This window comes from Triplophysa rosa, unplaced genomic scaffold (genome assembly GCF_024868665.1).
Source record: "Triplophysa rosa unplaced genomic scaffold, Trosa_1v2 scaffold417_ERROPOS45129+, whole genome shotgun sequence".
NCBI classification, from domain to species: Eukaryota; Metazoa; Chordata; class Actinopteri; order Cypriniformes; family Nemacheilidae; genus Triplophysa; species Triplophysa rosa.
This window is the reverse complement of record NW_026634421.1, coordinates 52,664-64,779: the sequence shown is the minus strand read 5'-3', so window position 1 is coordinate 64,779 and position 12,116 is coordinate 52,664. Positions and strand designations below refer to the sequence as shown.

Here is a 12,116-nt window from a genome sequence, read left to right as displayed (position 1 = left end):
AAACACAGCACAGTGCATGGTGTTTATAGACCAAGCAAGATCATTATAATAAATAATATCTAATAAATAAATAAATAAATGCAGTCTCCTGGTGAGCAAGCCAACACTGCACTGCTCTGCTGTGGCGAGGAACCCAAACTCCAATGATGAATAATGGAGAAAAAAAAACCTCGGGAGAAACCAGGCTCAGCCGGGAGGGCCAGATCTCCTCTGACGTGTCATGGCTGCACTCAGTGACCCCGACCAAAGCCACCGAGCAACGTCCACGAAGAACAGGGAGAGCCCACGAGCCGCGACCCAGGAAGCCCCACCCGCCGAAACCGTGCAGGTCCAACCCGGTCTCATTCCGCGATCAACAACAGACAACAGAGGAACAACCAGGGAAAAGTAGTAATGGCATAATTAACTTTATTCCTCTGTTGTCCGACATCGACCACAAAACAAGACCAACCAGACCAGATCCACACAGTCCCAACAAATGAAACGCCCCGAACCACAACCAACAAGCCCCCCCACTCCCCACAACACCCACCCAGCTACCTCCAATCAAAGTCACTGAGTGCAGCCATAACTTCAAACTGCTGTCGTGTGATGTAAGTTTAGCATTAAATACCAAGTATTGTAAATTTAGCATTTATGTGACAGGTAGTCCGTCTTTGCTCTCGGTTGGGGATGGAATTGTCTGAGCTGGGCCGGCCAGATGGTCGCCTTTTTCTTGGGTGGTGATGGAATTGCCTTGGATGGAGCTGGATGGTCAGTCAGTCCGCAGGCTCTCGCAGGAGGATGGCACGGGATTTTCAGATGTAGCTGGCGTAATCTCTAGTTGTGGATGGGCATATGACGTTCATCTGGGCCTGGCGGAATCTCTCCCTACCTCGGGATGGGCATCCCGAGGCGAGGGCAGAAACAGAAAGAGAATAATTAGCGTAGCTGCTGTTCATTAGCTATGTATTAGTGAATGCTTGGCTGAAAAGATGTGTCTTTAATCTAGATTTAAATTGGGAGAGTGTGTCTGACCCTCGAATAGTATCGGGGAGGCTATTCCAGAGTTTAGGTGCTACGTATGAGAAAGCTCTACCCCCTTTGGTGGATTTAGTTATTCTAGGTGTTATCAAATGTCTGGAGTTTTGAGATCTTAGAGAGCGTGATGGGTTGTAGTGTGGTAGAAGCTCTGTTATGTAGGTAGGGGCTAAACCGTTTAAGGCTTTATAAGTATTAAAATTTTTCGTATAGATTTACTCGCTATTGCTGTCATGTCACTGTGTGACCAAGGTTGGTACTGTGAATTCCCTCCTGGTCTGTGTATTAATGGTGCTTGCATTTGAGGTACCTGTAGTTGACGACTTGGGTCATAGTTCAGGTAATGTTCCCTTTCCTCCTTCTCTTCCTCATGGTCTGGGTGCCCTGGCTGTTTCCTGCTCCTTAACCTATGGGCTATTGGCTCACCCAGTGTCATTTTCCCTGCAAATTGAACTGGTATTGGCCCTGTTAGCATATCGGTCCCTGCTTGTGGATTAGGGGTGGATGTATTTATTGTTTTTGCAAATATAATGTCTTCTTCAGTATTCTCATTGTCACCCTTCTCAGACTCTTCCTGTTCATGTCTTGTTCTCTCTACTTCTTCCATAACTCGTCGTGCTTTTACTAATGTGTCTTCCACACCCTTGTTCACTGCAGTTTTTAATTCATCAAATTCCTTGCGTATCCTGTCTATTTCACCAGTCATTTCTCCTACTGCAACATCCATTTCTCCCCCATTTATTGTCATCAATACCTGCTGTTTGTGCTGTTCGTATGAAGGGGGGTTGCTTAGGGTTGGGTATAATGAAGTGGGTTGGTCTTTTCTGGGGGCGGAGCAGAGGATAGTCTTGGTGCTTCCTGTATTCTCTCCATTTCTCATTCTGGCTGCTGAGTTGTTCACTTCCTGTGTTCTCTCTCTTTTGCTTTGGCTACTAGTGGTCTGCTTTTTCTTAATTATTCTTGTCTTATCCACAAACTGTTCTATCTCCTTAATTTTCTTATTTAACCCTGCCCTTAATAACGTTTGCTTTTACTTGTATTTCCTATGCTATCCTTACTGTCTGCTCTTTGGTCTTACATGGCCCCATCTGTCTTTCATCTCTTAACTCCAGAAACTTTTACAACTCCTGTGAGTTAGGGTAATTTGACCTTAGAGGTCACATAAGGAGGGGGTTCTGCACACACACCCTCCATTTGTCTCTCTCTCTGCCTTTTGGAGCATTTATGGCTGCCATTACTTTTTATTACAACAAACCTTAGCTTTTTAAATAGTTATTGCTTTTATTATTATTTTCTCTATCTCCTTTTCATCACAATCACTTTATAGTTTATTCTCTTATTTCAGTCATACAATATACATAATGCTCAACTTATCATTCTTTCTGAAATTCGGCCATTTTACGCACAAATTCTATTCACAGTTTGCAAAAATTATACAGTATCTTTGTCACACAGTTAAGTCAGTTTTCACATTAATTTTCACATCAGCAATTGCATTCACTTTTTCAAAACATTCAAACATATAACAGACAATCTTGGAATATTCCTTTATGAGTTCGCCGACTCAAAGGGATTTATTTCACCCTGGCCTTTTTCGTCCCAGACGCGATTACCACAACGCAATTTATGAGTTCCAAACTCAAGGGTTTTTATTACCCTGGCCTTTTTTTGTCCCAGACGCGATTACCACAACGCACTTTATGAGTTCCAAACTCAAGGGTTTTATTACCCTGGCCTTTTTTGTCACAGACGCGATTACCACAACGCACAAAATATTGAGACCCAGTCTCTAATTTCTTCAATTCTTATACTATTACTTTTTAAATCTGATTTCTCAAACTTCTTTTTTATAATTTACTTGTACTTACTCGGAATGTTCATCAAATTCAACACAGCAATTTAGGTATATTCAATAGCAGAATTTTGAATAAACAGGCTTCTGCTTACCTTTTATTTTTAGGTCGACCTGTGTGTTGAATCTGAATCCGTTCCGAACGAAATTGGCAGAAAATGCCTTCGTCTCTCATCAAATCACGTCTCGTCAAATCACGTCTCGGGGTCACCATTTGTTGGACTTTAAAGGCAGTCCTGCATGCTCCAAAATTTGCACAGAGACGTTCTCCAAAATTAAACAGAAGTTTTATTATCAGATGTAAAAAGGTAACAAAGCTTTGGGTTGTCAGACAATCTCCTCACTCCACCACAAGCCAACAACCCAAAATATTCAAAAACACCCATATTTATTAAGTATGTGACGTCGCTCGTATCTTCTGACTCCTCCTCTGCTTTTTGCTCCCTTTCCACCAATCACCGTGAAGTCCTTTTTCTTAGTTCCTGTAAAATAACATTTCAAAACGTATATCCTGTGGTCAATCGCCAGTCCTGAGGAATGTTCTCCAGGACCGTTTCTTTTGGGGAGTGGTCTCCTAGAAACAGTTCCCTGTGGCCGGACAACATACCAACATTCTTAACATTCTTTTAGTAAAAAGAAAACACTTAATCATCTAATTCTTTTAATTATGTAGCGTTGTTTCTTAATCCTATGATTCATTAAAACACATCACAACTCATGATTATACTTAAAACATATGCAGTGGATTGATTCATAACATTTTATGTGAAAAACACTCTTTGTGTGTGTGTGTGTGTTGATCTAGATAATTTATGGCTCAAACCCCATTTGCCACAGTAACTATTTTACTGAGTAAGATAGCAAGCACATGACAAAATCACACAGCTTAATGATTTAATGAAAGAAAACACTTATTGATTATATTGATATTTAAATCATACTTTTATCTGAAAAATATTCCCACAGTAACTAGTAATTAATTACTTTTTCAGAGTAACTTACCCAACACTGTTCGTGACATTGAAATATTATCCTATTGCAATACCTTACATTGAGCAGTGATGAAAAACAAGTATTTCCTTACTTTTTGAATGCGCACTTGTTATAAAATGGATGGAGACAAACTAGAATGGGCTGATGAGCACATGATTTGTCTTATTAATCAACAGACATTTATTTCATAACGTAAGACAACATTACAACGGGATGTAAACAATGCTTCATACAATAAGCGTTTATGTGGCATTTTGCCAGAGTTTTCATACATATGTGCATTACGTTGTGTTACTAGTTCAAAGCTACGTAACATATTTTATATTATTGACCGGCGATGACAGTTAGCTTGCCTGCTGTTAATAGGGTGTTCCAGTGTTTCCGCTCGGACATCTTTAAGAGAAAGCATTGCGACCTCCAACACGTCCACCTCGCGGCATAATATAGTAAATGTATGCACCATGGTGATGCAGAAATGGTCACGCAATATATAGTCCAAACCAGCCTCCTGACAGCAGATAGACTCTAACACGGTAGGCATCGAAACACACCATCCACACTGACACCAGGTAGTGTTTCCGACCTGCTCTTCAACCCGAACCACAACTTCTTCCACCCGTAATGGATACATTGCTGTCATGAACGTGGGTGGTGAGGACATGGACAGAGGACCCAAGTGCAGACAGCGGGTAAGGGGTTAACAAGATTTTATTAAATAATAAAGACAAAACAAGAAAAAAAACCCACTATGGGATAAAACAAAAGAACAGTAAGGTGAAAACAGGAAGGGTACAAAGGACTGACTACACTAAACTAGACACGACTAAAATACAACACTAGACATGACTACAAATGACTACACTACACTGACAAGACAGGAACTCACCACATGAAACGAATGACAGATAACACAATGAACCAGCACAAGACAGGGAATAAAGGGGCTTTAAATAAGGGACCAAATCAAGAGGGGACAGGTGCGGGGCATGAACTAATAACGAGCACTAACGAGGGAACAAGAGGGCAGGAACAATGACGAGACCTGGAGAGAGTATGGCAAGCCAAAAGGGCCAAAACGCCTCTCTCCACATGAAACAAGAGGTTCTGCCATGGCTCTGCCACAAGATCAAGAAAAGCAAGACAAGATGGGGCAGAACCATGACAGAAGCACCTGCTTAAGGAGCAGCAACCTGATGTCACATGCCATGGCGCTGCAAGATGGCGGCGCCCTTGCTCCAAAAGCCATAACAAAACTTCATGTTTTTTCTTAAAAGGTTACATGTATCGAATCTGTTATATGTTTTTTTATTTAAGTGAAAATAAGTTTACTAAATAATGTACATTTGATCAAATGGTTCATTTCCGCTTTAAGGCATACAAGTCTTCCTAGGCAGAGGTCATTTTAAGCCCTGTCTGGGAAACCGCTGCATTATGTCTCTGTTTTAGTGTGTCTAAACATGTTTTAAATGCATCACATATGTTCACTGGATCAGCTGCCGTGCTATTAGCTCTTGTATGTATATCAGATTTAACATTGAATTTGTTGCTATTTTTATGCTGTCTTATTCGCTCTCTGTGTTTCTCTCTCTCTTTAGATCAGAATTTGAACTCGAATATGACTGCTACGAGGACAATCTCTATGAGAGGTACTGTAACTGTCTCTTGCTGTCTGCCCATTTCTGTCAGAACGTGCTACCTGCTTAACAAAAAGTCCTTATGAGAAACAAACCATTTGACATTTAGCTTTATAAAATAACTGTATAAAAATTATATTAATGGATGACAAACTAACAGTAACACATTTAATAGTACGATTTAATACATGTATTATATGAGTGAACAGTGCTAACAACAATAATCCCCACATACTGTACATATAAAACACAATATATATGTTTTTCATGGTTTATCATATATTATTTTATGTATCACACTTTTCACAATACACATTTTCACATAATACAATACACACAATATTCAATTTCAAAGAAGCAGATTTGTTTTTTTTTAGGCCTCGAAGGGGAGCCCCTCTTTATGACATTACATTAATTCATTTAGCACAGGAGTTGGGAACCTTTTTTCACCAAATAGCCATTCTTCCAGTTTTGGTTTATCCAGTTTTAAAGAGACATTGCAAAAATGACTTTTATATTATGAATTTTTTTTTTAATGACTTCATTACTAATAACGTCTTGGTTACGGATGTGGGAACGAGACGTTGTGTCGAACCGACAGAATGGGGTTTGTCTTGAGAACCTATCATCTTCTGAGTATTTAGAAAAGGCCAATGAAAATTGGCGAATGAAATTTGCATGCCGGGGAGGAAGCCGGCGTGCTCATTCATTCACTTGTTGGTCTGAGGAGCCTAAAGCATTCTCCCCCGACCGCTGGGGTGGGCGGCCAGTGTTGTGGCATGAGGGACACAATGTCTCGTTCCCTCCATCAGGGAACCGAGGTTACATCCGTAACCAAGACGTCAGACGACAGAAAGTTGGTCTCTCGACGTTGTGTTGAACTGACAGAATGGGGTTCCTATGGAAAACGCCACAGCACTGAGCCGCGTCACAATCTCTGCGGAGTGACGTTGACTGGCCTGGGCGAGTCAGACGAAGACGCTAACGCGAAATTATGACCCTCCAGTGGAGAGGTAGGGGGACCCAGAGCTTTACACAAAGTTGGGAAGCCCCTATCACCGGCCATCACGGGCGGAGGCCTAGTTCTCTAAATGGCGAGAAGCCGCCCGGCACCGTACGGGCCACTGGGTAAGCATTATTCCCCCCTGGGGGAAAAACGCTGCAGAGGCCACTACCTACCATAGGGAGGAATTAGTGGAGACACCACATGGTCTCACCATCAGGGGAGAACTCATGGGAGGAAAGTGCGGACTGCAGGAGTTAACCGCAAGGTGGGAGTCCACATGGGGAGGTCATGGGTTGCCAAGGTGGGAACCATTCATGAGGATACATCAGACGGAACAGCCCATGGAGGGGGGGTTACCACGTCTGGAGCACTAGGTCCGGTTAGAGCTAAGTGGGAGATAACTCAACTGTACCCCGGCCTAAGGGGGCAGGGCTGCTCTGCCCAGCCTGTCCTCTGGAAGGGTGCTTAGTGATGGATGGAATGCCTGTTCTTTACCCGAGGGGAAAGAAGTGAGGCGGGATCGCCACTGCTCCCCCCGGAGGGGGAAGGGCTTCCGCAGGCGTACGCCCTACCGGCTGCCGGTCCCAAAACTTGCCAGGATGCGGGCTGACACCAGTTCCACGCGTAGGTATTAGAACCTCACGGAGTTGTTAGGCATAGCCCAACCCGCAGCTCTGCAGATGTCTGCCAGAGAGGCGCCCTGAGCCAGTGCCCATGAGGGGTGTGCCTCACCCCCAATGGGCAGGGGCAAATGAGATCGGTATGCCCTAACGAGGGCATCCACGATCCAGTGCGCCAGCCTCTGTTTGGAGACAGCCCTCCTGCTGACCTCCGAAACAGACAAAGAGCTGCTCAGAGCTTCTGGGCTCTGTGTGCGGTCCAAGTAGAGGCGCCGTGCGCGTACTGGACACAAAACGGATAGGTTGGGTCTTCCTCCCTGGTGGGGAACCCCTGCAGGTTCACCACCTGGTCTCTCGGGAGAGTGGTGGGAACCTTGGGCACGTAGCCGGGGCGGGGAGAATCCCGGCCCCGAGTTCTAGGCAATCTGTGGACACGGAGGGTGCTTGTAGATCCCCTACCCTCTTGGAGGTGAGCGCCATGCGGAAAGCCGTCTTTATCAAGACTGAGAAAGAGCGGCAACCCCGAGAGGCTCGAAGGGGGCGGGGCCTCTTGAGGCACACCACCTAGGTCGCAAGAGGGTACGGAGCGCGGGTAAGGTGGTCACCCTCTCGAGCCCCTTAGGAACCTAATGACCAGGTCGTGCTGTCCCAGAGGCTAACCAGCACTTGGGTCATGATGAGCGGCCGTAGCGGCTACATACATTCCCAGTGTGGAGGGGGAGAGGTTACTCCCCCGTCTCTCTTGGGGACGGGACAGCTCATACCCGACCGAGCAACTCCGCGGGTCTTCTCGCCGAGAAGAGCACCAGGACGAGAAGAGGCGCCACCTTTGGGCGTATAGCCGCCCAGTGGCCGAAGCCCTAGCCTGAGTGACGTCCCAACCGGACCGGGGGTGGGTCACTCAGGATCTCCTCGTCCCGTCCAGACATGGAGACCAGGTTTTGCCTGGGATGCCGTAACGTGCCCCTTCCCCTGGGGAAGCCATTCGCCAGGGGGAGAGGCCAGGGGGGAGTTGTTGTCAGAGCCTCAGCTCAGGACCTGTGCAATGAGGCTCACTGGGGGGAAGCGTACTTCCGCTTGTCCCACGGCCAGCTGTGCGCAAGGGCATCCGTGCCGAGGGTTCCTCGGACAGGGAGTACCAAAGCGGACAATGAGTGGAGTCCGGGGAGGCAACAGGACCACCTGTGCCTGGCCGAACTGCCCCCAATTGAGCCGGCTGTGTGGGGAGGGAGTCGCCACTCTCCGCGAGGCATCGACTGACGAGAGAGCGCATCAGCTGTCTGGTTCAGGACGCCTGGGATGTGTGTGGCTCGCAGGGAGCTGATCACCTGCTGACTCCAGAGGAGGAGGCGTCGGGCGAGTCATGTTAGCTGCTGTGAGTGAAAGAATACGCCACAGCAGCTGTGCTGTCCGACCGGACCAGCACGTGCTTCCCTGCACGAGAGGTAGTAGCCTCCTCAATGCAAGTAGCACAACCAACAACTCTAGGCAGTTGAATGCCAACGCAGGCGGGGGCCCGTCCATCGCACCCAACACTGCTTGCCCGTTGCACACGGCACCCCAACCTTGCAGGGAGGCATCCCAAAGGGGACCCCTGTCCGCAAGAAGGTCATGGAGACCAGGGGGTTAGGGTGTGTCGGCAGAAAAGCGTGTGACCATACGCCTGCTGCCGGTGTGCCACGCTGTCCAAGGAACTTGACTCTGCAGCCAGTGTTGGAGTGGTCATATGTGCATCGACCCGAGGGGGGCCACCACCGCCGAGGATGCCATGTATCCCAGGAGCCTCTTGTTACAGGAGGACCGCTAACTGTCTGATCTTCAGGCAGTTCAACATTGATCGGGCGTGGAGGGGGCCAGCAGATGGAGAGACGGGGCAGGATCCGTCCCTATCCGACTTCCCAGCGATGTTGCTGGGGTCGGGCCCAATGGTAGCCTCGATCCCCTGAGGTCTTCCCATGACAGCCGCTTCGCCGCGGCTGCTGATGGGGCGATGGTCTCCTCTTCGCTGTCTCCTCCAGGGGGGCCACCTGAGTGGGGGGCGCCAGAGCTGGAGGGCGTCAAAGAGGACCAGGGCTGCCGGGAAGCAGACAGTGCACGGGACTCGACGGCCGAGGCGGCGGAGTTGCGGCACGGAGGACTGCTTCTTACTGTCGAGAAACCTCCGGGGGAGGACGCATGCGGGTCTCGCGCCCCCCCCGACGGGCGGGGGGTGAGCGGGGCCACTGCGGCTCGACAGTAAAACCAACCAGCCCCCCCTTGCGAGACAGGTGCGTCGAGAAAGCGGACCTTCTCAGCGTTACTCATCTGCGCAAGGATCGGCCAGAGGAGTTTCTCATGGACCACATGTGTGGACATCGTCCGACCCAGGGCCCGCGTGGTCACCTTGGACGCCCGTAGAGCGAGGTCGGTGGCGGCGCGGAGTTCCTGCATAAGCACTGGGTCGGTCTTACCTTCGTGGAGCTCTCTCAATGCCCTGGCCTGGCAGGAGCCATAGTGTGGAGAGAGGAGGCAGCTTGGTCCACCGCAACGTAAGCTCTCGACACCAGAGATGCCGAGACACCACATGCTTTGGACGGGAGTCTAGGTCGAGCCCCCCCAGGTGGCCGCCACCTACGGGCACGAGTGCACCGCGGCGGCATACTCCACCTGGGGGACACCGACGTTTCCTCCAGCTGTCTCAACCTCGAGGGAAGAGAGGGTGACAGAACTTTGTTTGACGTGGAACGTGCCGGGAAGGGGCGTTCCATGTCTTACAAAGTTCCTCATGCACTTCCGGTAAACACGGCACTGGGGGCGGGTGCGGCTTGGAGCCGCGCTCAAACCCAAGGCGCCATGTAGCCAGCCGCGAGCGCCGGGAGAGGCAGTGCGGGCATTGCAACCCAACACTCACGGCGGCCCGGGAAAGCATGGCCGACATCTCGACGTCCGCTTTTTCCTGGGCTCGACCCCCCGAGGGAGGGAGCCCGAGGAATCGTCGGAGTCGGATGGCAGTACGTCATCCCCCGATGCTGCAGGAGACATATCATCACGCATCGTGTCCGAATACGTGATTGAGGAATAAGACGGCAGACCGTCTCCTGGGGAACGGTCAGACGAGCGAGACGAGGTGTGAACGGTCCGTGAGCCCGTGGCTGGCGGATTATAGCTCACAGTAATCCCCATATCACCCTCGCTGCTTGCCGTAGCGGACGGCAGGGCCGTAGTCCTGCCGCCACGGAACGGGGAGCAAACGAGGTGGTGGCTGAGTCCCGTGGGAACACAGCCACCTGTGACGCAACGTCTGAATCGTCACCGCCCGCAGTGCGGGCAGGACGTATCCACAGCGTCTGCCCCAGCGGACTGGAAGCATTGTGTCCGTCCCCCTCCTCGATGAGTGTGTTGCACCCATGAGAACAGCGGGACAAGCCACGCTGGAGAAATTTGCTCTTTTAGAAAAGGAAATTTGCTCGAACACCTCCGGAACTGCCGAGACGCCCAAGGAAGAGTCACTGCAGGAAGGGACCGTCCGCTGTCCACATCGTAGATTCCAGCAGAAAGAATGATCACCAAGTACGTAGAGAAGCTCATCAGATGCGTAGGCTCTGAAGAACAAAAGGTGAATGAATGAGCACACCGGCTTCCCTCTTATACCCGGACATCCGGGGAGGAGCCCGGCATGCAAATTTCATTCGCCAATTTTCATTGGCCTTTTCTAAATACTCAGAAGATGATAGGTTCTCAAGACAAACCCCATTCTGTCGATTCGACACAACGTCGAGAGACCGACAGAAAGGGAACTTGATTTAGCTCCACAGACAACTAAAAAATAAATACAAAACAGTGCATACATTTGAGGCTCCAGAAAATGACTTCCATTACTTATAAACAACTAACCGGTTTACATAAGCCCTCCATGAAATTAAACTTCATTATATCTATCATATAACAATTAAAAAAGTTCATGTTCCTATACTACTGATACTCACAAATATTGTATATGTGTCTTCTGACTTTGAATTAGGTGTGTTCGACAGGTGCTGCAGACTGATCAGCGTATGACTTCAGTGTACCGCAAGAATGATTAGAAAGCAAATGGAGCTCTGCTCTTGCGATCTATGATGTCATAAGCCGATTGGGCTGTCCAACACCTCATGAAAGCGAACATAACTATCGTCTTGCTAATAGCTTTGTAGTTTGGTTCATACGTGGTCAAGACACTTACGTACTGGCATTGAAACACACGACTATGAGGAGCGAAACAAAGCACATCCAAACAGTGCAACGCAAATTGTTTCCATCTTCTTTTGCTCACATGATACTTTGCTGCATGGTAGGTTTTTAAAACTACATCTGATTATTTAGCGAGGCAATGAGTTCTGTATCATATGCCGCAGAGCGCCATAGCTTAAAATAAAAGCACGACCCTCCTCTGAACTCCTCGCGATCTGGGTAGCTTGAATCTAAGCGTGAGAGGTTGCCGTAGAAACGTTGTTTGTTGTTGTTTAGTGTCGCGACGCTTGATCATAGCAATGTTGGTGCAGGGTATACAACACCTGGGGAGCTACATGATTTTTGAAAAGAACCACAGATTCTCAACTACTGATTTAGCAGATGCTTTTATTCAAAGTGATATACATACAAATGTGCTACTGGCTGGACTTCCAGCTTGCACAACCAAACCCGCCAGATCCCTACGCTCTGCAAACGAGTGATGTCTTGTGGTGCCATCCCAAAAAGGTAAAAAATCTCTCTCACGTACCTTCTCGGGATCGGTTCCTTATTTATGGAATGATCTGCCCGCTGCTATAAGATCAGCAGATTCTGTAGCCATCTTTAAGAACCGTCTGAAAACACATGACTGAACCGTCAACACCTGACTGATCAGTTCTGACTTCTATCTCTTTTCCACTCTTTCACAAAAAAAAGAAACCTTAGCTCTGTATACTGTGATAGGCTATATAAGACCAATTTTCTTTTATTGCACTTATGCTTTTTGTTGTCCTTATGTTGTT

The 12,116-nt window shown here is 48.1% G+C and overlaps 1 protein-coding gene across 4 annotated transcripts in view; it reads left to right on the top strand.

Annotated features, from left to right (window-relative positions):
- Positions 1-5,320: 5,320 nt before the first annotated feature.
- LOC130550742 (uncharacterized) overlaps positions 5,321-12,116 on the top strand; it is a 54,770-nt gene continuing 47,974 nt past the window's right edge. For 3 of the 4 annotated variants that reach the window (XM_057328244.1, XM_057328246.1, XM_057328245.1), the window contains exon 1: positions 5,454-5,511. Coding sequence is in view for 1 of the 4 variants with exons in the window: in XM_057328243.1 (XP_057184226.1) it covers positions 5,381-5,511 (131 nt within the window). In the remaining 3 variants the exon portion in view is untranslated. Of the gene's footprint in view, positions 5,512-12,116 lie in introns of all 4 variants that reach the window. The other variant, XM_057328243.1, reaches the window with a different exon arrangement.